Here is a 27,916-nt window from a genome sequence, read left to right as displayed (position 1 = left end):
ATTACATACTGATAGTTGTATAATAACAAGTGAACTTAACACTTACCATGCTGTGTTAATCATATTATGGTTTGGAATGCTTAATATCTGAGTTCTCATAAGGAATGTTAGTAAATGCTGATAGTAACCATTCACCTTTGAAATATAAAGTTCTTATTCCTTTTCAAATTTTGCTTATTAGTTTAATTAAGTAAATTTTGAAATTTTTAAGGTGACATCTACTACTTTACATCTTTGGATTCGAGGTAGGTTTTTTTGTTTGTTTTGTTTTTGTTTTTGTTTTTGGCAGTGGGAGGTAAGAGGGGTGACTATTAAAAGGTTTAAAAACTAATTAAGTTTCAATAGATTATCTGTTATTACTAACTCTCAGCTGAGTAAAGTAGCAAATTTTAATTTGGGAACTGACCTCATGAGGTAGGCCAGACATTGTGAAAGCCACTAGGGAAACATTTTTACATGTCTACTTTGCCATTAGAATTAAGATGGTGGGTGTAGGGGAGTGAATGGAGATCCTCCATCATCTTCTACCACTTTGAATCAATGCTTTGAAGTCTGGAGTCTAAATCCTGCTGCTATTAAAGTAGTTAATTAGTAATATATTTATGTAGCACTTTCAATCTGCTTCTAATGCCCATACATTCTGATTACACCATCTAATGAATAAGAGCATGAATGTAGCATAAAGTAGTTTCTATAAATAAAACAGGGACAATTTTCAAAATTATAAGATTTTAGAATGTTTTGAACATATGAAAAGAAAGCATCCCCACACTGAGACTTGCAGAGTATTGAGTAATTTGCCAGTGAAAATTAACTCTTTATTTCTGCAAGTCTCACAACTACTTTGTGATTTCAGTACTTTAGGTTATATAATGTTAGATGTGGTTCTTTCGAGTTGTCTGAGAGTGGTTTAACGTGATTCTACCACCATTCTCCTAAAAATAATTTTATTCAGTAAAATAATCCTAAAGTACTATATCTGCTCAGGAAGTAACAGTGGCTTCACCTTATTTATTGTGTCAACTTGAAATGTTTCTGACCAGCTTTTAAAGTTGTTCCCCCTCCTTCACATAACATATATATCATCCTGGGAAAATTAATTAATCTGCACCTAAATTTCCTTACTGAAAAATGGGATAATGAATAAATGCATGTCGGTTCACATACAAAGCAAAACACACACACACACACACAGAGGTCAAAATTAATCTGAAAATCTCTGAAATCACTCAGAATGTACAGTTTTATTTATAGACCCTATATAGTTAAGTTGAAAACCACTTACCTAGGTTAAAGGAAGAACAAAGGTAAAATCTAGGTACAAACGTTTGGTTATTCAAATTCAGTATCTTCAAAACCAACTAAGTTTTTTTTTGCCAAACTTTTATATTATACCACAATGCTTTAAAGACTTCATTTCCCTAACTACCAGAACGTTAAAAAAAAAAAAAAAACTGATTTGGCAGGGCATGGTGGCTCACATCTGTAATCCCAGCACTTCGAGAGGCTGAAGTGAGAGGACTGCTTATCTGAGAGGCTGAAGCAAGAGGATTGCTTGAGGTCTGGAGTTTGAGACCAGCCTGGGCAACACAGCGAGACCCTGTCTCTATTTTTTAAAATTAATTAATTAATTAATTAATTAAGGTTGATAACCAAATATCCCAAATCAGAAACCCTGGCTACCTCTTCAATCTTTTTTCTCAATTCCTAAAACTAAGTAATTTTGACCTAAGTGTTTTTCAGAGTCATCACCACGAGAGCCAAAATCCCAGATCAACTATCTCTCATTTGGCTGTTTAATTATTGAAACTGTTTCCTAAGCTACTTCTTATCAATTCATCCTGAACACTTTTGCCTAAGATGTCCTAAAGTACTCTATCTACTCAGGAAATAACAGTGGCTCTCTCTTGTTTATTGTGTCAACTTGAAATTCTTCTGATGGGCTTTTAAAGTTGTTTCTCTCCACTACGTAACACATACCATCCTGGGAAAATTACCTAACTATTCTGTGCCTAAATTTCCTTATGGTAAAATGAGATAATAAAAATATCACAAAAGACTCATGTGAAAATTGAGAAACATTTGTACAGCAAGGTAACTGTACAGTGATAGTAGTTTCTGGCACTTTGTAAGTACTAAATAAACTTTATATATTATGACTTTCTAATATCCATACTTTATATCAAATGTTCTCAAAATAAATCCTTAATTCAACCAGGTTGAACTCCTTGTCTCTCTCTGCTTTCAGAATTCCTTCTTCATATATAATTTTTACCTTAATCTATTAAACTTAATCCTATTTATCAAAATTGTAAGTTTTTCAAAAAGCACTGTTTCTTGAATAATCCCATCTTCTGCGATTACTCTTGCATTTATCATTACCATTTTATCTTTCAAAATGAAAACATTTTAGAAATGTATCAAAAAGTCCCCAAATCTCACTGACAGATAATTACTAGCAGTACATTAACACATTTCATCTTTTGAACCAGTTATTTCCTAAACAATGAAATAATCTTCTGAACTATATTTTCTGAAGAAGAGATGACTAATAATGAAATCATGAAGGAAATACCAAATTTCTATTGAAATTTCTATTTTTGTTAGTTTTATGTATGTATGTACGTATGTAAGTGTGTGAATGAATACAAATGTCTCTATTGACATTTTATTGGTATTGTTTCTGACAGGTAAGTATATATAACAGAAATATTATTCAAGATCATCATCCTTGATAAATAGGTATTTAAAACAAATTTTTGCAAGCTAAACATACAGAGACTATCTTCACTTTCTAAAAAGGCCTTAGGAATCTATTTATATTTTAAAATTACGAACTACATTTAAATTTTTAAGAAAAATAATTTTACCATCATAAAATAACCTATTGCACAATATTTTGTTGTTTTAAAAAATAACTTTAATCAGCTGATAATTTCTTTATATTTAAAAGATGGTGATGATGAAGATAATAGCAATAAACACTTATTTAGCACTTAGTTATATATGCCAGGTACCATTCTAAGTGCTTTGCATGTATTCACCCATTTAATTTTTAAGCAATCCTAGTAGTTCCTTTTATTGCACCTAATATACACATCAACCAAGGTAAGGAAAGTCAAAGTGACTTGTCCAAGTAGCTAACTGAGCAGCAGAGCTAGGATTCTGAACTATTAAGACTAAAATGTCTCTCTAAATGCTTTAAAAAATTTTTTTAAAGTAATTCTTTAAAAATTTAAATTCTTTTAAAAATGTGGTTTATCAAACATGAATCCATTTAAGATAAAACTTTCACATATGTTAGATAAAAACAGTCTCACGTGTGAATACTTTTTAAGAACTGAAACAGGCAAACACAGCATACATTTAAGAAAGACATGGAGTCAGGCATGGTGGCTCATGCCTGTAATCCCAGCACTTTGGGAGGCCAAGGCGAGCGGATCAACTGAGGTCAGGAGTTCGAGACCAGCCTGACCAACATGGAGAAACCCTGTCTCTACTAAAAATACAAAATTAGCTGGGCGTGGTGGCACATGCCGGTAATCCCAGCTACTAGGGAGGCTGAGGCAGGAGATTCACTTGAACCTGGAAGGTGGAGGTTGCGGTGAGCCGAGATGGTGCCACTGCACTCCAGCCTGGGCAACAAGAGCAAAACTCCGTCAAGGAAAGGAAAGGAAAGGGAAAGGGAAAGGGAAAGGGAAAGGGAAAGGGAAAGGGAAAGGGAAAGGGAGACACGGAGAATAAAATACCCTAAAAGAAATGCAGTAGAGCTATGGTAATGGCAGGATATGTACTTTGGTATTTGCTAGAAATGCTTCCCAACTGATGAGCTAGAAGATACTACAGTGTAGTCAACCAGTGGTCCGAAAGGCAGGAGTCTGGGCAAGCATATGATGAGAGAAGCACCCCATGTAACTTCAAAGTATGATATCATTGAAAATGGAGTCATCAGCTGCAGATTTGTGTTCACAGTTTGCCCTGTTTCTTTTCTTACAAGGCTTCTCTTTAGTTTCAATCAACTAATTCACACCTCTAAATAACTAGTGGAAACAACTAGGAAACTAGTGTCATATACTCTTCAAGAACCTGTACCGTGAATTTCAAAATATGTAAATATTTTAGGCAATTAAAAAAAAGCAGAGTGGCATACTGAACAATGAGATAGTTACTACTTGCTTCTTATGTACTAAAATCCAGGTATATCTCTGTCAGACAGGAGTAGGAGAACAGCCATATAAGATGTAAACTACACAGAACAGAAAAACCAAACTCATCTCATCTTCCAAATCTCCCAATCCTCCTCTGTGTCCAGTAATAGCTAGACATTGCCAACAACCAGTTATTCAAGGCACAATCTCAAGCTTTATCCCTTTTCCTTTCTGATTGATTATAGGAATATTCAATCAGAAGTAAACTTGTTAAAAGTCTATTTCAGAACTCTCTCTTGAACTCGTTTGTCTTAACTGCACTGATAACACTTCACATTTCATTTCTTATCTAGATTACTAAATGGCATCACAACTCAATCTCTTTGACTACAGCCTCTTCCCCTAAAATCTAGTTTCACAACGTCACCAGAAATTTATTTATAAAACACACCTATGTTACTCTTCTGCTTAAGACATTTCCAAGTGCCTTAGAAAAAGCACAAAAGTTCAAATAGCCTCAACAGTGTGTACAGGGTTACTAGATGAAATAAAATGGATAGATGAGAATGAAGTAGCCTAATGCTTGTGGATGTTTACCTATTTCAAGTTTATATAAAGTTGAGGACTGCACTAAAAAGAACAATTATAGGCTGAGATTTCATGTAAACTGATAAGAGGTACTAATCATATATTTTAGGCATTTCTGAAAATTTTACTTAAGGAATTTTAAAAAATGGCTAATTGAAGTTGTATGTTCACCTGTGTTTAAGAACACATTTATATTTAATAAAGAAAGAAAGATAATGCTTGCGTAAAATCTAGTGAGTAAACATAAAGTCAAATCTTAAAGAAAGATCATGTCTTGTACACTTGGGCCACATGACTATGGTACTCATATTGGTTTTACAAGGATATATATTTACATTTTTAACTCCTTTCAAAAGACGAACATCTACACATAAAATTATAAATTGAACATGAGCATCAGTTATTTAAGCAACTACTGCAAAGCCACACTAGAGCCACAGAAACACTTAACTGAGTTTAAGTAGGTCAGAAATGCAGAAATTCAGAAAAGTTAAGAATAAACGCCATGCCAGAAGCCATCTGTGTCAGTGACAATGTTAGTTCATATACTGTGGACTGGGGAAAAAATATTAGATGAAATATTTACATATGCAATACATTTTTGTTATTCTGTTAACTATATAGTAAACTTTTTTATATTTAGATAATCAACAATTATTAATAGCAAAGTTCAGAAAATGCTAAACAGAGATACATGTATTATTTTTAGTATATGTGCACAATCTCAAAGAGACAGACACATAAACATATAAAATTAATATTTTTGTTAGAAATAGTGGGGAGTAAAGGAGAGGATAGAAACACACATTATCATCCCAATTGTCCTGGCTGAGTTTAAATTTGGAACTCTATTCCCAGTACCAGAGAAAAACACCTAGAATATAAAGAGATAATCAGTAATTCAGAGACTCTTGTTTCATCTTGTTTAGAAAACAAAGAGTGCCAATTAAGGAAAATAATTAAGTTCATAAAGAAAAGAATGAAAAACTCACGTTCAATTACCTTTTCTAACTTTTTGGCTTCAATATGTCGAAGTACTTGTTCTCTCCAGTCATGAGGAACTTTACTTTTTCCTGGAGGATCTAATAAAGAATGCTCAGAACCAACCCTTGCATTTGGTCTTTTTGAAGGACTAGTCCGTGAATAATTGAAATCACTAACTGACATAGTTCTCTCTGGTATTTCATTAACAGAGGGTCGAGCACTCTGAGGTCTTGATGCATTTGGACCATCTATGCTGTATGTTCGTGCAGAAAGAGGTCTCTGTGATCCTGGCATCATTTGAGGAGTTCTTCCCACTGAGTGGAACTCTCTGTATGATAAATAATCTCCTTCAGGAATCTGGGCCCGCCTGGTAGAACCTGGATCACCAAGATTTACAGAGGCTGTGGAGGACACACTACTTTGTCGCTGAATTGTACTTCGAGTTACTGCAGGAATAAGTCGGTCGTTTGGTGAGATGGCCCACATTTCCCCATGTCTCGCTGGGCCAAGTCTCTGATGTAAATGGTATGCAGTATTAGCTCGAACATTGTTATGATTAGAGAAATTCAGATTGGCAGAATGTTTAGCATAACTTTGATTTTCTGTGCTCTCTGATCTAGGAAGGCGCTGAGGAGGAAAACTGGCATGATCTATTTGGGGATTTTGTTTGGAGTGCCACAAGGTGTCTTTGACTGCAGCATTGCTACTGTATTGGATATTATACTGTGGAGGACCATATATTTGAGGTGTAGATTGTGGGCCACTTGTGGGACCTCTTATTATATTTGGTTCTTCGGGATTATGATTTGAATCGAACTTGAAAATTGCCTTTGTTCCTGATATTAAATCAGAAGATGAAGAAGAACCAGTAAATACCTGCAATGGTTGATCATACAACAGTGTGGCAGACTTGCTCCTGACTATATTTTTTCCATCGACAGTAGATGTGATTTTAACGGTTGTACTTGGTTGCTGAGGTCCATTACCACTAAGAATATCATAGATTTTTAGCCCTCCAATCTCCATATTAGTTATGCTATGAGATTTCACAACAGATCCAACTGGACCACTTTTCTGAGGGGAGAGATCTTCAGTGCTTTTGGAAATACCTAAGTCAACAGAACAATCACTGTCATGTGGTTCAGTCCTATTAGGAGACTGTGAAGTTTCCTCAGAATGTCCATTTACCTTATTTACAGATTCCAAATTAGGATACTTGTTTCCATTTTCCAAGTGCTCAGTTTCCTCTTTAGAATTAATGCTTAAAAAGCTTGTTCCAAGCATGATATCCTGTGGTTTTGATCTTTCCATCTCTGGTTGAAACGTATCATTAGTTATAAGCTTATTAAGATTCATATTGATGTGATCTAATTTGTGAGTGTCATCAGCTGTGGCTGTTGAGTCAACACTTTTCTCAATTAGAACTAATCGCTCTTCGATATTCAAATCATATTCAGGTAAGTTAAAATCTTTTTTATCATGAGCTTTGAACTTTTCCTCTGTTGAATTGTTTAAAATATCTCCATTTTGTAAAAGGCTGTTAAAATTTTCATCTTCTTGCCTAAAATAAAGATAATTTTATGAAAAACATAATAAAGCCAAACTTTCTTAGTAACAGGGAACATTAATAAATAAATTGCGTAGGTAGACAAGTTAAAAAACTTAATAAATTAAGTCAAAGACAAAAGGCATTTATTATCAAGTATGTAATTTAAAAATATTATCTTAAAAGAGCTTTATATTCAGTTGCAGACAAGTAATACAATTAAGTTATAGATAAAACCAAGATTAATTTTCATCAATATGCTCAATCTAATTTGTCACAAAATTCAAAGGGCTGAACTATGAATAAAATTAGAATTTTTAATCTGCTGCATCTTTTCATGAATATGCTAAAAAAACAAAATGCTTGAAAGAGGGCAAATATATGGAAAGAAAACTAGTAACATGAATAGTGGAGTAAAGCGCACAGGACATTTTTACAGTTAATTTTGAAGCCTTACATTATTAACCAAATTAACCACAGTTAACGAAGTACACAGCTGTTATTACATTCAAATATACAGGTAAGAAAACTGTACAAAGCCAAGAACTGAATAATTGTCCAAAGTATTATATCAAATATGTAAAAGGCATAAAAAGATACATGAAGTCTAATCACTCTTCTAAGTAGCTAGCTGTATTTGGCAAATACTTTTAAAAGTGTCACTCCAAAATTATAGAAAATATTTTATTTTTACCTGGTGGTATAAAGTATTTGTGTCCTCTTGAATACATATTCAAGTTATGTTTCCACAAAAATTCCCTAATACTGGGTCTTCCCATTACAAAAAAGAAAACTTTCATTACTAGAAACACAGCACAAAAAGGTGTTGCTGTATTCCTTGCTTAGGCTTTATTCATTATATTAAAAGCAGGATTTAGAAAATATACCACTTTCCCAACAATAAAAAAAATTTTATTATTCAACAAATTAATACGATAATATCTAGGAGGTTATAAAAATTAGTATTTTAAACAGTAGCTCATAGCCTCAAATTCAAAGAATAGAAATAAATGATTGATTGTAATTACACAATACCTTAACTCATTTTCAGGCATAAAATTCATATCCCTTTTCCAACAATACATGTTAATATACAAATTTTACTTAAATACGCCTGAAATTTAAGAACAACTCTAAATGACTGTTAAAAATATCCATACATTAAGCTTTTGGTTTAGTAGTAACCCCAAGTAACCCCATTTTTTTTTTTTTTGAGACAGGGTCTCAATTCTGTCACCCATGCTGGAGTGCAGTAGCCTGATCATGACTTGCTGCAGCCTAAACCTCCCAGGCTACAGAACCTCCCACCTTGGCCTCCTGAGTAGCTGGGACTACAGGCATGTGCCAACATACCTGGCTAATTTTTTTGTAGAGACATGGTTTCACCATGTTGCCCAAGCTGGTCTTGAACTCCTGGACTCAAGCAATCTATAGTCTTAGTCTCAAAAATTGCTGGGATTACAGGTATTCTACCACATCCAGCCAACCCCAATCTCTCTTTTTTTTTTTTGAGACACGGTCTAGCTCTGTCACCCAAGCTGGAGTGTGGTGGTGTGATCGCAGCTCACTGCAACTTCCGCCTCCTAGGCTCAAGTGATCCTCCCAACTCAGCCTCCCAGGTACCTGGGACTACAGGCACATGCCACCACACATGGCCAACTTTTGTACTTTTTTTGGTAGAGATGGGGTTTCACCATGTTGCCCAGGCTGGTCTTGAACTCCTGGACTCAAGCTATCCACCTGCTTCAGCCTCCCGAAGTGTACAGGTTTAAGCCACCACATCCAGCCCATCTTTCTAACAAACAGAGTTTAGCTGATAGAATAACACTATGGTAGAATGGCAGGGCCTTACTCTGATAACCAAATTTATTTTTTTCTTTTCAAACCCACTGCCAACATTATAGACAACCAATTTCTCAAGAGCCTAAATAATAAAATGTGTTTTAGACTTCAGCTAAATTCCAGGCTATACAAATTAACATTTATCTCTCTCAGTGAGTGTCTCCTACAAAATTAAGCCTAAGCCAAATATACACCACCAGTCAAGAGTATTTGAATGAATCCTTTAATGGCAGCCCCCAAAATGATTCTGCATTTCTAACTATAAAAATACTCCTTTCAATTTATATTACCTCAAATATGTTTATGTTGCCATATCTAAAAATATATAAATATTCAACTTTTTAACCAGGATATTGAGAATCTAGTCTATTCTTCCCCATTTGAAAATCTAATTTAAGATGGAAATGTATAAAAACTAAATAGAAAATCAGCAATAGAAATGGGGAAAGAAAACATATTGCTGGAACCACTTCTATAGTATTTATTAAACCCTATATGTTTATATATTCGTTATCTGCCTTACTACTTCTATTTATTGTATAAATGAAAAACTGTAAAAGATGTTCACATACCTGATTTTGGAATTAGTATCAATATGAGTTTGTTTCACTGGAGAGCAGAGTGAGGTGTCCTGACTACTATCAGTATTAAGAGAAACTGAATCAGACATCCGAGATGGAGAAGAACAATTGCTGTTATTCTGATTGCTATTGTGTGTAACTTCATCTGATAAAGAATCTGTTTCCTTTGTATCATCTGAAACAAAACAAATTTAATATCAATGATAAATTCCCCCAGAATTGTGTGAAATGTTTTTCAGTGATGACAAATGGCAATTATACCGTCCTGGTTCTTAAGAAAATCGGAAGCACCCCAAAAATTCAGTCCTAATACAAAGACTAAATTTTTAGATGGTGATATAATTTTTTAAAAAGTAACCAATGTTGGGGTTACTAAGAATTTGATTTAGTTACTGACAAGGTGATATTATTATGTACTGCTTTCTAAGGTCAGTTAATTTCAGTGAATATGCTTTTCACCCATTTACAATTGGAAAAACTGATGATGAAAATATAATTTACAACCTTTTTGAACTTATCTGGGCAAGAAATTATTTCATACATATATGGAATTTTTTCCCCGTCCACTCTAATAAAAATAAGCAATTCAGTCAATCTACAAACATATAATTACCAAACAAATCAAGGAATTTTCAAAGGTCAGCTCTTCCTTAATGTTTTTAAAACGTTTCATAGACTTGTTTATGAATGGTAAACTCTCAATATGTGAGGTGGTTGTGTGTGTAGCAATTATATGAACAGAAACAGACAAGTGTTCATATTCCATAATGGGTAGTATAAAAAGTAGTATTTTTTCAAAGTAGTGCTAAAAGGTTGTTTTTTTAACTAACTCAATTCTAGCCAAATCATGGAAATAGTGTATATAGACATATCCATAGAAGATTATATGAATTAAGGATATCTTTGATGTTCTGAGATCTTAGGAGCACAGCTCAAGTAGTCCGGATTGTATTTACAGTTAACAGTAGCAAATGGGACTCTAAGTTTGATCTCAGTGTATTTAGGTTTTGAGCTCTTAACCGTTAAAATAGATGGTTGTTAGGTTCCTTCTTATATACATTCCACTTCCTCCTCATCATGGGGGCTATTGTGACAATTAGATAATAACACGTAAAATATTTAGCACAGTAACTAAGCAATTAGTGCTCAACAAATTTTAGGTATCACTACTACAAGTATTATGAACCCAAGCTATCCAAGGGCCACCTTGATAATAAGTATCATCGATGCCATAAAGACAAACGGCTAAACATTTGAGGATGATGATGTAAAGATACTCAGGTGCTGAAGGGGAGGGGTAAGGGAAGGGATAGATACCCTTCAAGATCTCTAAGAGTCTAAGATTGTCTTATATGAAAGAATGGCTGGCAGAGGTTGGACAGCGTGTAAAAAATGTTTTGCGATAGAATGAATAAAAATAAGGTACTGTGCTGAAAGATATATTATCTAGCCTATTTGATGCAAAATTGTTCATTAGCCTCATTGTATGTCAAATCAGATATGTACACATGGATAAAATTAACTCAAGGCTCACACAGCAGGTAAGTGGCAGATATGAAATTACAATCCAGGCTTATGTGTCGGTAAGTCCATCCTTTATAAGTAAATTTGCATGAGGAGAAAGAAAAGACTATCAAGGCCTTTCACTAAAAATGAGAGAGAGGGAAAGAGAACCTTTCAGAAAGCCAAGCTTAAAAATTTGTTTCTAAAATGTTTCAAATAACATAATATTGAATGAAATTTATTCCAAAAAAATTTATAAATTTATTGAGGCAATTTCTACTCTTAGTACTTTCCTTCAACATCTAACCTTTTTTGTTATTACTAAGTGCTACAACTTTTGGCTGGTTAATAGAGGTTTCAATTAACGGTGGTCGCATCTCCGCCATTTTCATCTCTTCATCAGAAGAAAGTTCTTCAGATTCCTAGTAAAAAGCGGGGAGGGGGATAAAAATTAAATTTTTGTTTCTTCAAATAAATATTAAGTCATAAGACTTTAAAGGGAAAACAAATATTATAAACATATATTAAACCTTTTCAAGATATTGCAATAAAACACAACTAGTCCTTCCGAGCCTGTTTGTACAATTTGCACCTCTATCCTTTTCATGGCATCATTATCCTAATCAAACATTAGGATACTGCTCCCTCTATTCCCTTTTTTATACTGAGATATTCACGTGCTGCATCTGCTATAATATTCTCACAACTATAATAACTTTCAACCATATATAGCTCTATGAATTAGAGTAACACTCTATTAAAAGCCTTTAGTGGCTCCTCAAGACAACAGAACATTAAGTCCAGACTTCTTAGCTTGGCTTTTCAGAGCCCTGTAATCAGGGCCCTATCTACTCTACCGATCTTATTTCATAATATTGCCTCTGACTCATTCAGTAACGTAAAATGTTATTTTCCATGTGTTCCAAATGCCATTCTTTTGCTCTCATAATTCCTTCCCCTTTCATTCCATTCTCCTGTATCTGTGAATTAAAATCTTCCAAAACACAGGTGAAATGCCCCCTTCTCCTTAAGGCAGCCATAAATCTTCCTTCTAAATTTTTGCAACACTTAGTACTTTTTTAACACACTTAGCACAGTGTATCCTTAATTATATGCGCTTGCATTCATTTAAATCCCTATATCCACTTATCCATTCTGCCACCTTACCTCCAAACACAGTGCCTTACACATAAAAATTACACTAAATGAGTCATAAGTTCACTGTAACAAACCTAATAATTTTTTCACAGCCTATGTTACATTAGCTTCAGTACATACCACAGTGTATTGAGTGATATTAACCATCTTTTTTTTAAAAAAAAATTATTCCTGTTGTAAATGACAGCTCACGGATAACCAGGAAAAGAGATGGTGTGCTTGAATGCACTTTGAAATTTTAGGGATGAAGATGTCTTAACTTAAATAGCCACTTGTAGCTAGTATACACTGCAGTGAACAATGCAGCTATAAATCAGAAACACTTCAGATATTCATATTAAAAAGTTACAGCTTCACTATTTTACATTACCATTAGCAGCGTATGAAGGGAATATAAAATGGTGCAATCATTTTTTATTCATGAAAATATATATCCACACAAAAACCTGTACACAAAAATTCACTGCAGACTTACTCATTACAGCCAAGAAGTGGAAATAATTCAAATGTCCATTAATTGAAGAATGGATAAACAAAGGGTGGATATACACAATGTAATATTATTCAGTCATAAAAATGGATGCTGTGTTGATATATGCTATAACATAGATAAACAAACACATTATGCTAAGTGAAACAAACCAGGCACAAAAGACCACATATTGTGTGATTCCACTTAAATGAAATGTCAAGAATAGGCAAATTTATAGCGGCATATAAAGTAGATTTTTGGTTGCCTAGCGCTGAAGGGGATAAAGAGTGAGGAGTAACAGGTAAGGAGTAGGGGATTTCTTTCTGGGGTGAGAAATATGTTCTAAAAGTGATTGTGTAGTAATGGCTGCACAATTTGGTAAATATACTAAAAGCCACTGAATTGAATACTTTAAATGAGTGATTTGTATGGTATGTGAGTTGTATCTCACATAAAGCTGTTTAAAAAAAAAAGTTCCAGGTCTTATTGATCCACTAGAAGAAACTCCACATCTAAAACTGTCTCAGACATTCAACCAAAAAACCTTTCACATTCAAGGATAAATGCATAAATAAGTTAAATAACTGGGTATGCTTATAGTAGTCTTTTCATTTTTAAGCTACAGAAATAAAAGCAATTATGTATTTTACAGTAGCCTCGACTACCTATAATCTAATTCACATAAACATCTGAATACAAAGGGCATAATAATTTGTAAGTTTAAAGTGACAAATGAGTGATATTTTTGCAGATATGAAATTTCTCAATGATGAATGCATTAATATACTTTCTACAATCAATATCAGGTCTTTAGCAACAATAAAATATTAAATTGAAAGTTCTTATGATTGCTCCAAAATAATCATAAAATCATACCTCAAAAACATCATCATGGTTAACAATATGCTTCAAGTCCTCAGAGGCTTTCATATTTGCAGTCACTGGTAAACTCCCAGGACTAATCTCAGCTTCAGGTTCATTGATCTTCTGTATAGAGTTTCCTATCATATATTTTTCTCTTTCATCAACTTTGCTTTTTACTGTAGTAGTACTTTCTGAGGTCTAAGTAAAAGAAAATATAAAGAGCTCATATTCTTTTAAGTTTTATATGTATTTTAAAGGTTCAGATAAAAATTTGTAAGCAATTTGCCAACTTCCAATTCTGGGACTAATCTCAAACACGAAAACTTTAAACATAGAAACCTGTGACACTCACAGATAAAATGCTCATTTTAGGATCACGTGGCCCCCAAAGATCCATGAGCCACATTAAAATTTAAAAGTGAGCCAAGGTTACTTTCCTCTTAGAAACTGCAAGGCTTGTAAGTGTGGACAACTGAGTCACTTAGCTCAGCATACTCAACTCCGGATGGTTAAAATTGTTTTCCGCTCATTGTGGACTGAATAGTAACTCTAATGACATGTAAAACTTTTGTTTCTGTGATACAATAATGTGTGTGTGGCAAAGTCCTAAAGGAATATACCATTTAGGAATTTGTGAAAGTTTCTGAAACATCCCAAGGAAATGAATGCCAACTGTCTGTCATTGCAATTACATTTAAAATGAGAATGGGGCAAAATGGATCAATATTACTGGGGGAAAAAAATTTTCATCATAATAATTTTTCTGGCATTCATTATGTTCTTTGTTCAGACAATGATTTTTTTAAAGGTTACGCTGACGCTACACTGCCAATTGGACATTCTATAGCCAGAGAGTGGTAACGACAGTAATTATGGACTTCACTGATTATTACAGTTTCCCAGTTCAGGTAGCTAAGAACAAAACCTTAAACTGGCAAGTGCAGTCATGTGGCACTTTACAACAGTGATATGTTTGGAGAAATTTGTTAGGTGATTTTTTTTACTCTGTGAACATCATAGAGTATACTTACACAAACCTAGATGGTATAGCTTACTATACAAATAGGTTATACGTTATATAGCCTATGGCCCCGAGGCTACAAACCTGTATAACATGTTACTGTACTGAACACTATAGGCAATTCTGACACAATAGAAAGTATGTGTGTATGCAAACATATCTGAATATAGAAAAGTTGTGTTATGATGTCATTAGGCAATAGGAGTGTTTCAGCTCCATTGTATGTTTTTTCTTTTTTTGAGACAGTGTCTCGCTCTGTCACCCATGCTGGAGTGCTGTGGCATGATCACAGCTCACTGCAGCCCTGAATTCCTAGGCTCAAGGGATCCTCTCACCTCAAGTCTCCCAAGTAGCTAGGACTACAGGAGCATGCCACCATGCCCAGTTAATTTTTAAATTTTTTGTAGAGACAGGTTGTCTTGCTATGTTGCCCACGCTGGTCTTGAACTCCTGGCCTCCAGTGATCCTCCTGCCTAAGCCTCCCAAATAGCTAGGACAACAGGCACACATCACCAAGCACAGCATTTTTTTTTTTAACTTTCTGTAGAAACAGTCTCACCATGTTCATCAGGCTGGTCTCAAACTCCTGGGTGTAAGCAACCATCCCACCTCAAGTCTCCCAAAGTGCTGGGATTACAGGGGTGAGCCCCCATGGCCAGCCATCTCCCTTATATTCTTATTTTTTGTTTTTGAGACAGAGTGTTGCTCTGTTACTCAGACTGGAGCACAGTGGTGCGATCTCAGCTCACTGCAACCCCTGCCTCATGGTTCAAGCGATTCTCCTGCCTCAGCCTCCTAAGTAGCTGGGATTACAGGTGCCCACCACCACGTCCAGCTAATTTTTGTACTTTTAGTTGAGATGCGGTTTTACCATGTTGGCCAGGCTGGTCTCAAACTCCTGACCTCAAGTGATCTGCCTGCCTTGGCGTCCCAAAGTGCTGGGATTACAGGCGTGAGCCACTGCGTCCGGCCCCTTATACTCTTACAGGACCACCATCGTACGTATGTGAGCATGTTGACTGAAATACCATTCTGTGGTGCCTAACTGAACATTTAGAGTACGTGAAAAGGGTCACTATATCAACTGCCATTTAAAAATAAGAACTTGAAATAGGCTTTGGTTAATCCTTTTGAATTTTCTAACCTTCACACCCACATCTTTATTTGTATCTTGTTGGTCTTCATGTGGTTTCAGATCTCTTCCAGAGTCTTCATTGGTCTCTTCATCTTTTAATCTATGTACAATGGTTTGAACGGTTTTGACCATATTCTTAAGCTCATCTGGATATGGTGTTGGATATCTTTTTAAATTTCCCTCCTAGAGAAATAAAATAAGTGAAATATGAAGTACAAATATTTCTAATGTCAATCTCAAACAAAATTTAACCTACAATCCATCTGAATTACATTAGATATTAAGCTCATAGAGATAACTGTGAAGACAGATGATAGACTTTGAAGGCATTTTAGGCTTAATAAAAATATGGTTTTATAACAAAATAGTAAGACTTCACAGTAAATTTCAATGTTTTAAAAATTTTATCAGACTCAAATATTTCCATTTAGAGACATACAGTATGAATATTGCCAAAAATTGTGCCACTTAGCTTTGAAACAGATACACATTTTTCAGCTAGATATTCATCTACGTATATATAAAATTCAGATATTCATAGATTTATGTCTCACATACCAAGAGCCATATTTTTCCAAGGTCAGCCTGTCATTTTCTGAGATTCAGCTAAGTTTGTATAAGGGGCAAATAATTACATTCATAAGTAACTCAAAAATATGTATTTACTACTCCTATCACTGTGATATGTTTTCAATTCCATAAAGAAACAAAATGTTCATAACAAAGAGTTCTTTATCTCTAAGATGTATAAAAATAAATCATTAAAGAAAGGGAAGGCGGAGAAAATCATCATTACAAATATGGTGGGGGGAAGTCAGCTAAACTGAAGTTAAACATAAAGGGCACTAATTTGAAATAAAGTGTTAGTCCACTTCTCTAGCCTATAATAACGTTTTCCTCTTATAGTTATATATACTATGAAATTTAGTTTTAAATCACACAGTTTTATATTGTTCCCACATTCTTTCATGTCTGAATATTTGGAATCAATAACACTTCAAGTAACTTGAGGACAAGGAATAAATCCAATACTTTTTTATATCCCCAAACATCATAGTATATATAGTACCAACTTTAATAACAGCAGACTTGTTTCAAATTTTAAAGAATAAAGAACAGACTCACCCTGGGAGGTGCCTCCCTTTCATCTTTGTCTTCATCACATTCAAATGCAACTTGAGCCCGCTGTTTCCTCTGTTCCTCCCACAAGGAAGGGTTAAAACTTTCATTATCTGATATAAACATAACTAGAGAAAATAAGAAACAAATAAAAACCTACTATATTTTACTGTAATTATGGAAAACTATCACTTGCTCATAATTTCTGTACGAGTTATGTTCATTACAATAAGTCTAAAATAGTTAAGAATGGTCAATGCAAGAAATTAGAAATCCTAATGCATAGGCTGATTCTGGATAATGTCTATGTAAGATTTCTTTATAATGTCAATCACATATTCCTTTCTTCCCTGAAGCTGATTCGTCTTGTTTTTTTACCAGAAGGGTTCCTGAAGAGAATCTACCAATGAAAACACCACAGATATATGGTTTTGGGCAGTGCTCTAAAAGGTGCTATGGTAGAAATGCAATTTCAACACTGTATTAAAAATTATACATAACATGGATTATATACTAAGTAAAGTTCTTACAATATATTTTCTATATCAAAATGTAAAAAAATGGAAATTTTAAGGTAAACCCAACACTTATATATTCTATCAGATATATAGGGTGAACATCCCTAATCCAAAAAATCCAAGATGTAAAAAACTCTAATGAGCATTTCCTTTGAGCATTGTGTCAGCACTCCAAAACGTTTGGATTTTGGCACAGTTTGAATTTTGGGTTAGAGAGGTTCAACTGATATGAATTCTGCAAATATTCCAAAGTCAAAAAAAAATCAAAACCTGAAACACTTCTGGTCTCAAGCATTTTGGATAAGAGATACTCAACCTGTAACATCAAAAGCAAAGATTTAACAACTCTCAGTTTTTTGTTATTATTAGGCATCTAAAAAATACATAAGGCTTAAAAATTAATTCATTCAGCTATTATATATCATTCCATAGAAGTTGTGCAATACAAAATAAAATCGCAATTTTTTTGCCCATTAAAAGAAAATGATTATCCCCTACTCAAAACAGAGATTACGAGTATCCAAAATGAGCTTTAAAGAACCCCAGAAAATCCTGGAATACCCAAATATAGTCAATTAGAATATTTCCACAAAAATAACATAATACAAAAACTTCTAATTATCATTTTTATTAAGCCTTTATTTGGGGCTTGCTTAACCTTTTAAAATCTCATATCCCAACTAAGGATGTCATGAAACCAAGTCTTACCAATGGGAATGAAATTCTTTAATTTAGCCTCTTCTTTGTTTTCATTACTCCATTCAAGATTTTTTTTTTCCTTATAATTGCTTTTTTTAATTGCTTAACACATACTCAATGAAGTAATGTATTTGTTTTCGTTCAAAACAAATGTGGAATGTGATTCAAATTCCTATTGACATACTTTTGTGGTATCATTGGAAAGGCAAGGACAGCCCAGCAGTTTCCAACAAAGTCTATTTTTTAACTCATATAATTCCCTCTCCCTTGTAATTTCAATCACCAGCTTGGCCCAGAGATTCCAATTAGTGTGTCTAAAGCAATTTTACACCAGAACTTATTCAGAAGCCCAAGGTAAGTTAACTTTTACCATGCTTCTCATTCTTGTCAAATTCTGGTCACTCACACTTTCTACTCTTTTTTATAAATCTCACATCTTTGAAGATTCAGGACATCAGATAGTATCACTTTCTATCCATTCTAGAGGCTACTCAAACTGATCACCCAGGTATAGACTTACTGAGGACTCTAGTATTTTGGCTACAGATTTTTCTCTCCACCTAAGACCTGCTAATATCCTGAATGATGTCAATATGGGATGATAAGCCCACCACCTCAACACTACAACTTTATATTCCTTGATGTCCTCAATCCCAATGTCCCTATGCATATCAGCTAAATGATTCACAACCACAGTCATATTCAGGACTTTTCCACCTCTTTGACCACGACGCCTGTTCTTCCAAATCACTCAATTCCTTATTACTGCTGGTAAACTTTCAGTTCCTTAACTACCTTTCTTTTGCTCCTTGTAAAATCACTCTAGGTTTTACTTCCTTCTCTATTAAGCTTAGATTTTATGATACATTAATTACTACGACTTCCCTGAAATGCCCTTACCCCAACTTCCAGAGGCAACTTCCACTTCATTGTAAAAAGAAATGCGGCCGGGCGCGGTGGCTCAAGCCTGTAATCCCAGCACTTTGGGAGGCCGAGATGGGCGGATCACAAGGTCAGGAGATCGAGACCATCCTGGCTAACACGGTGAAACCCCGTCTCTACTCAAAAAAAATACAAAAAACTAGCCAGGCGATGTGGTGGGCGCCTGTAGTCCCAGCTACTTGGGAGGCTGAGGCAGGAGAATGGCGTAAACCCCGGAGGCGGAGCTTGCAGTGAGCTGAGATCCGGCCATTGCACTCCAGCCTGGGCAACAGAGCCAGACTCCGTCTCAAAAAAAAAAAAAACAAATGCAATAAAAACCCTCAGACTCATATTTCCACTAATATCCTGCTTTCTTAGCTACAAATGTATTGTTACAAGAAGGCATACTTCCTTTTCTCTCTGATTAAGACTGATTCCTCTACCTAGGCCCAAGATCTCACCCCTACTCTTGCACATTTATTCATCACTATCTACCTTTAGAATCTTTCTTTTTTCCTTCTTCTTTTTTTAAATCTTCCCACCTTCAGAATCTTGAAGGCAAGAATTTTTGCCTTTACTTAGCTCTAGCACAATACCTGTCACAAAGGTGGGATGAAAAACAGAATTAATTGTGAACAGTGTCTACTTCTCTCAAATTGGTATAAAACCCAAACACAAATACGTAATATTTTTTGACTCATCTATTTCTTGGAGGCACTAGGATAAAGACAAAAGCCTTTCTTATAGTTGAAAGGAAATTCATTCACCTTGTTTAGTACTCTGTGTATAATATCCATGAGACACTTTAGGAGACAAATGAACTCTAAGAGGACCCAGAATATCATAATTGATACTGTATTTCAAACTTTTCTATTAGAAACTCTTCAAACAAATCTCAAAATCAAAAATTAGTAGTGGCAAGATTTTGCTACTTCTATTCTTCCTATCAGAAATAAATGTTTTACCTGAATTGTGATCTCTTTTCAAATTAAACAGGAAGGGAATAAATTACAATGATAGAATAGAAAAAGAAGGCAAGGTAGATTTGAATCATTAAAGTAGAAATCAGTATGAGAAGAAATCAAGGCACGAATATACCTATGATTCTGACAGTTTAGAGGCAGAATGAGTAACTTTTTCTATAAAGGGTCAGATAAATATTTTAAGCTTTGGGAGAGGCAACTAATGATAACAGCATCTATTTTGGAAGATTGTAAAGATGAGAAGTTATGGATATATAAAGTGCTTAGCATCGTGTCTGACTCAAATTGGCTATTATTTTTACATTGCTATAGCAGGTTTAGCTTTGAATTACTGAAATGGAATAAAAACTTATTTAACTTATATTCCAGAACTAGTGCTAAACTATTAGAAAACTCTTTACTTTCTATAGGATAATTATTTCTTGCTCTCTGCCAGAAGCAATAAAAGACTTGCTTTGATAAGTTATTATTTCATGGGTATAATCTGATGACTTGTATTTATATGTAGCAAAACCTGTTCAGCTTTCTAATCCAATTAGAAGATTTGTGAGATAACTAACGTAAAGAGCTTCATTCACTGGAGGTTCTACAGTTAAAGCTTTGAGAATAGGTTTACAAAGAATCTCTCTTCCATGTATTTAAATTCACCCATAATCTCCAAATTTAGCAATACAATAAAATATGGAAGTATGTTTCCATAACAAAATATAGTATACTTAATATTAAGCTGTCAATAGTGATCACTGTTTTATGTGAACAATAATTTCATGAATTAGAAATTAAGTTAAAAATAGAAATGCAAACTCTGCTTATGCTGTAAGCAGTGCCATGTGGGGAATTACAATAAATACTCGAATGCATCAGTAGCTAAGTTTTTTTGTTTTATTCACTAAAACTTATGTCTCAATTTCCTACTTTTCTTTGTCTCTGAAGATGATTTCTGGAAAATAGGAAGTAAGGGTAAGCATCCTCTAAATAATGTTATAATCAGCTATGCAATATACTAGATAATTGTTCTTTTACATGAGAGGACAGAATACTAGCATAAGTATCCCTTATCTGAAATGCTTGGTTCCAGAGTGTTTTGTAGTGAACGAATGTGGATGTGCTCCAAAAGAACTATTATCATCATTTCAAGATAAGGAAACTGAAGTTCAATAATCTATTTAACTTGCCTGTGGTATAGTTTATAAATTAAGACTGATGATTGAAATGACTGATTTACATTTTTTCTTCAGTGTTTCTATGTATTAAGAATTAATTTATAAATAATTTCAAACGACAGGTATTTTCACTGGTGTCAGAAAGAAGATACATAAAAATTACAGTTACTTTAAGTGTAATATAATAAACACACACACACGCAGAGAGTAAAACATATACTAGAAACAATTTGCTCGTTAGTCTAAAAGGTTGTCGCACCATAATCTATAAAAAACATCTGTGCCCAGTAGTAAAAGGTATATTCCCCCTTGTCAGGCAAAATAAAAGAATTTAAGAGTAGCATTTATAGTCAGAGTTCAACAGATTATGCTGATCCAGTGTAGATCCAAGTGTAATATTAAGTTCACGAGTGAAGAAAATATTTCCTGGTTTAATAATTCTTATCACATAACACTTAACATTTATTCCTAGCATACAGCTAAATGTTTTTAAGTTACCAATTTTAACACTGTGGTTTAATTTAAAGGAATCATTTAAGGAAGCATATGCTACAATTATACCTCTAAATTCAACCCCTGAAATCGTGCCCTATTTTTCCATTATTTTGAAATGAACTTTTTTGGTCAATTCTCTAAAGTCCCATCAAACTAGTAAAAGTCTTCGGGACTTAAAGTTCACTTCACACCTTTTAAATTAGTATGTGTTTTTAACAAGAAAATAGATTATGAAATTCCTACCATCCTCAGTCCTTGGCTGTTGAGGGAACATGTAGTTGGTAAGCACCATTTTCTGGGTCTCTGAATCAGTTTCTTTTTGAAGAGGTATCAGGGGTTTGGACTAGAGAAGGAAAATAAATGCTTAATTTTCAATAACCCTAAAGCAAATACATATTCAGCAATTCCTCTGCATAAGTACATACCACTTTTTCTCTAAAATATCAATGTGTAGGTTACAAACAAATCTAACTATATACAATAATACTTTAGGCATTGATTTGAAACCATATTAAAATCCAACAAATAAAATTTAGTTTTTAGTATAAAGTAAGTAAATCAAGTTAATGAAATATCAAGTTTTAAAAGATTTCATATATTAAGTTTACCCACAGTCCATTACTTATTAACACAGTGATATATTTAATAAAGTTATAAAATAAGCCTTTCCATTGTATATTATTTTGCCCTCTCTAGTATTCCCCTTCACTAAAATGCTTTTGGAAAAAATTACTTGGAAGGGTTAGTCTGGTTATCTAAATGTTTATTCTAGTTAGCAGCTGAAAAGAGAAAGATGAAAACAATTCATCACTGAGGAAAAGAGAATGATGATTCTCTTCATGAAAACAATGATGAAAAGAGAATGATGAAAAAAAGCTGCTCTTTCTTCCTCTTGTGCACTCGTGTATCCCATCTACAGTAATGACACCAGTAAGTCACTCAGTGGTGGAGCCCCCCAGGAAATTTGGACCTTCTTTTTTCTTATGATTTTTTCCTTAACTAGTTAACAAATGTTATCCATCTATTTTTTAATATAATTAATTCTTTTTGCTATTCACCTAAAATCCTACCAATAAAAGCCTTGGCTGACTCCAGACGGACAGAGAACTACGCAATTCTCCCCTCACATGCGACCCTATTACTTAATTCTTTGCACCTACTCCTGTGAAAACCTTCCAGCTAGTTAATTCCATCCTGTAATCTTACTCCCATTCAAACATTCCCCTCTGTTCTTCAGCAAACAAAAACTGCCCTACATTTCAAATTCCTGAAAAATTTCCTTGACCCTCAGATAATGGAAATGGTAGCTCTACTCCCTTCTCAAAGACAGTGCTTCCCTCAGGCCTCAAATATAGGGGTTAATTTATTCTCTCCTACCTCATCCGCCCCAAGTCAGGAGGTGAGGGTAGCACTTACAATGCTGTGACATCATTCCTCCCCTATCCTCAGATTTAAATTCCTGTTCCTTTGAGGCATTTATAACCCGTACCTTCCATAGTCAATCTCCTGTCCTATTATCTACTGGCCTCTTGGTGGTACTCATCTATTCTTGGCTCTTTTACACCAAATTTTTCCAAAGTCATGGGTAATTCAACATATACAAAACACAGATGACATTTCCATACTTTTGGCTTCTCAGCAGATGAACAATGTGTGAGAAGAAAAAATAAGTGCCCTTAGATGAGCATTTAAAAATTATCTGGAAGGCTTTTAAAAACTTATCGCCCTGAAAATCTTCTAAAACTGTTATAATTGTTGCATAACTCTGTGACTATACTAAAAATCACTGAATTGTATCCTTTAAAAGGGGTTCATTGTATGGTACATGAATTACATGTCAACAAAGATGTAATAAGAAACCTAGTCACCTGTTATTTATGAGGCACAGAGACAGAAAAAGGAATTGAGAACAGTGTATCTGGCCTCTCAGTTCCCTGAACACCCAACTTCAGAGATCTTTAATCCGATTTCATTTCAGATATTCTATTCCTATGCCACAATTCCTAAAATATCACCTGTAAATATTCTTCTCTGAAATATAAAAATGACTCATTCAATGAATATTTACTAAGAGCCTTTTATATTGCAAAGCACTATGACAGGCTCTGTGTACAGAGTGGTGAGCAAAGCATGTTATCTTTACTGACTTTGTAGAGTTTATGAGAGGAAGAATACAGGTAACAAAATAGGCAACTGCAATTGTAATTTCAAGTGTAATTACAGAGTAGACAGAGGTACAGTATGCAGGGAGAACATATAGGAGGAGAAATTCACTTCCCATTATCTTGAATGATTAGCAAAGCATTCCTGAAAGAAAGTCTAAGGTGAGGATAAGACGGTAAGAAGCCAGGTAAGAAAGAGAAGGAAGAATGTTCCAAGAAAGCCGGACTGATTTGGAGAAATGAGAATGAATGTGTATGGGACAGAGACAAAGCCACAAGGCGAGCAGGCTCTTGAAGCATATAATATAAAGAAAAAAGAAACAATGAAAAGGTTTTTAAGTAGGTTAGTGCTGGGATCAGATTAAAGAATCACTCAAATTACAATGTGGTTCAGAATGGGTAATAAGGGATTGGAACTGGGAGCAACACTGGAGGCAGAGACCTATTAGGAAGTTAGCTCAACACTGTCAGCACTGTTCGAAAGAACTGTAAGATAAGACAAAAATGAGAACCACAGATTATTTATAATTTTCTTTTTCTTTTCCTTTTTTTTTTTTTAAAGAGAATCTTGCTCTGTCACCCAGGCTGGAGTGCAGTGGCATGATCATAGCTCATTGTAACCTAGAACTTCTGGGCTGAAGCAATCTTCCTGCCTCAGCCTCCCAAGCAGCTGGTACTACAGGTATGTGCCACCATGACTGGCTATATATATATATCTTTTAAGAGATGGGGTCTTGTTACGTCACCCAGGCAGGTCTCAAACTCCTGGCCTCAAGTAAGCCTCCTGCCTTGACTTCTCAAAGTGCTAGGATTACAGGTGTGAGCCACCACACCCAGTCTGATCACTTTAGAATCCTTTAGTAGCCACACATTTTAAAATGGCAAAAAAAGATGAAATTTTGATAATGCATTTAACTTTACATATTCAAAATATCATTTTAACATATAATCAAAAAAATTATGAACATGACCATATATATTCTCTGTTAATACTAAGGCTACAGACACCAGTGTGTATCTTACACTCACACCAAATCTCAATTTGGACCAGTCCCTTGACACTAGTGGCTATGGTACTGGACAGTGCAAGTCTTAAGTGAAAGATGATGGTGAACAGTATTTAAGGGAGTGGCAGTAGGGATAAAGCAAAATACACAAACACTTGAAGATGTTTAAGATTCAATAGGGCTTGTCTATGAACTGGACTGAAGTACAGGGAAAAACAGTAGTTAAGGGTTGTATTTCTAGGCCTCTGCCTCCATCAAGTATTATTTACCAAGCTAAAGAAACTGGGGGGTGTGGGAGAAATATATTTGGGGCAGAAGATGGGGCAGAAGATGGTATACTCAATTTTGGGCTTATTGAATTTGAGACATTTAGGTGGCAATGTTAAGCAGGAATTGAGCTATATGAATGTGAAGCTCTGGCACAAGAACTGGGCTGCAGATATTGTTAGGAATAATGAGGATACAGATAGCAATTTCAAGACAAAGTATGGAGAAATTAAAGCAGAGCCTAGGGTAACCATGAGGAGCACAAACATGTAAGGCACAGGCAGAACAAATATGTCTGAAAAGGAGACTGAGGAGCAGTCAGGCAAAAGGACAACCAGCAGAGTATGGTAACACAGACATCATGCAGCCCTCCCACTCCACTGCTCTCACAGTACTTGCTGATCACCCTCAGCAAGACTACTAATACCCTGACCTTTTAACATTCTTCCCACCCTTTACTCCGTCTTTGACTACCCTTTTGTACCACACTGTATCTTAAACCACTTTCTTGCCACAAACCAAGACCTCCTCACTGCATTATTCTTTTCTTGCACCTGTCTTGGCAAAACTACAGCCCAAAATCCTTCCAGTTGTGTGCTTTCTCTATATTACATTGCTGAGCAAATTAGTATCACCACAAACTTGTGGAGTGATTATTAATTTGTACTCATATTAGTGTACTGATACTAATAATACTTCAACCAGGCTCTACATGCTACCTGAAAATCCTTCTATGTTTCCTAAATTGTACTCTGAAAATATCTTCCCTAAAAAACAAACAAACAAACAAAAAACAAGGATTCAAGAACAGCTACGAGGTTGTGCGGGGTGGCTAACGCCTGTAATCTCAACACTTTGGGAGGCCGAGGTGGGTGGATCACGTGAAATCAGGAGTTTGAGAACAGCCTGGCCAACATGGTGAAACCCCGTCTCTACTAAAAATACAAAAAGCTAGGTGTGGTGGCAGGCCTGTAGTCCCAACTACTCAAGAGGCTGGGGCAGGAGAATTGCCTGGACCCAGGAGGAGGAGGTTGCAGTGAGCCAAGATGGAGCCACTGCACCCCAGCCTGGGAGACAGAGTGAGATACTGTCTCAAAAAGAAAAAAAAAAAAGGACAGCTCTGAGTATGGAAAATTCTATATTCTAAGAGTATTATAACGTACACTATTTCCTCTCCTCCCTTTCACAAACGTCATACCCAACTCCCTCCAACAGGCTGAGAATTCCTGTCATAGCTTTTCTATCATTTTCTACCCATTATCCAACTGCTTCTCTTTTTTTTTTTTTTTTTTTTTTGAGACAGAGTCTTGCTCTGTCACCCAGGCTGGAGTGTGGAGTGCTGTGGAGTGCAGTGGAGTGATCTCGGCTCACTGCAACGTCCACCTCCCGGGTTCAATCAATTCTCTTGTCTCAGCCTCCTGAGTAGTTGAGACTACAGGCACATGCCACCATGCCCAGCTAATTTTTGTATTTTTAGTAGAGACGGGGTTTCACCATATGGGTCAGGCTGGTCTTGAACTCCTGATCTCAGGTGATCCAACCGCCTAGGCCTCCCAAAGTATTGGGATTACAGGCATGAGCCACCGCACTTGGCCCTCATATTCTTAATCTTACTGGTCACACAGCTTCTTTCCAACAACCTGTAAACATGCTCTCCAATATTAAAGGATCCCTGCACTTTTCCTGCTGCTAGCTATCAATTTCTTTACGTTCCATTCCATTTTCTTCTCATCCAACCTTCTTAAAGAGTAATCGGAACTGGGTGGAGCTCACAGCAGCTCAAGGAGTCCTGCCTGTCTCTGTAGACTCCACCTCTGGGGACAGGGCACAGCTAAACAACAACAACAACAACAACAACAACAAAGCAGCTGAAACCTCTGCAGACGCAAACGACTCTGTCTGACAGCTTTGAAGAGAGCAGTGGATCTCCCAACACGGAGGCTGAGATCTGAGAACGAACAGACTGCCTGCTCAAGTGGGTCCCTGACCCCTGAGTAGCCTAACTGGGAGACATCCCCCACTAGGGGCAGACCGACACCCCACACCTCACACGGTGGAGTACACCCCTGAGAGGAAGCTTCCAAAGCAAGAATCAGACAGGTACACTCGCTGTTCAGCAATATTCTATCTTCTGCAGCCTCTGCTGCTGATACCCAGGCAGACAGGGTCTGGAGTGGACCTCAAGCAATCTCCAACAGACCTATAGCTGAGGGTCCTGACTGTTAGAAGGAAAACTAACAAACAGGAAGGACACCCACACCAAAACCCCATAAGTACGTCATCATCATCAAAGACCAGAGGCAGATAAAACCACAAAGATGGGGAAAAAGCAGGGCAGAAAGGCTGGAAATTCAAAAAATAAGAGCACATCGCCCCCTGCAAAGGAACGCAGCTCATCGCCAGCAATGGATCAAAGCTGGACGGAGAATGACTTTGACCAGATGAGAGAAGGCGGCTCCAATCCATCAAACTTCTCAAGAGCTAAAGGAGAAATTACGTACCCAGTGCAAAGAAACTAAAAATCTTGAAAAAAGAGTGGAAGAATTGATAACTAGAATAATTAATGCAGAGAAGGCCATAAACGAACTGACAGAGATGAAAACCATGACACGAGAAATACGTGACAAATGCACAAGCTTCAGTAACCGACTCGATCAACTGGAAGAAAGAGTATCAGCGATTGAGGATCAAATGAATGAAAAGAAGCGAGAAGAGAAATCTAAAGAAAAAAGAAGAAAAA

At 35.5% G+C, this 27,916-nt stretch overlaps 1 protein-coding gene across 20 annotated transcripts in view; it reads right to left on the bottom strand.

Moving 5' to 3' along the window:
• The window catches only part of ERBIN (erbb2 interacting protein), a 151,116-nt gene that overhangs the window by 13,544 nt on the left and 109,656 nt on the right, over positions 1-27,916 (bottom strand). For 13 of the 20 annotated variants that reach the window (XM_078004794.1, XM_078004796.1, XM_078004783.1 and 10 more), the window contains 7 exons: positions 21,984-22,083; positions 16,968-17,089; positions 15,852-16,025; positions 13,699-13,884; positions 11,500-11,614; positions 9,681-9,864; positions 5,739-7,281 (listed from right to left, as the gene is read on the bottom strand). In XM_078004794.1, the coding sequence (XP_077860920.1) occupies positions 5,739-7,281; positions 9,681-9,864; positions 11,500-11,614; positions 13,699-13,884; positions 15,852-16,025; positions 16,968-17,089; positions 21,984-22,083 (2,424 nt within the window). The remainder of the gene's footprint in view (positions 1-5,738; positions 7,282-9,680; positions 9,865-11,499; positions 11,615-13,698; positions 13,885-15,851; positions 16,026-16,967; positions 17,090-21,983; positions 22,084-27,916) is intronic. The other 7 variants (XM_078004785.1, XM_078004788.1, XM_078004791.1 and 4 more) reach the window with 1 other exon arrangement.

This window comes from Macaca mulatta, chromosome 6, assembly GCF_049350105.2.
Source record: "Macaca mulatta isolate MMU2019108-1 chromosome 6, T2T-MMU8v2.0, whole genome shotgun sequence".
NCBI lineage: Eukaryota > Metazoa > Chordata > Mammalia > Primates > Cercopithecidae > Macaca > Macaca mulatta.
This window is presented reverse-complemented; position numbering and strand designations above follow the sequence as displayed.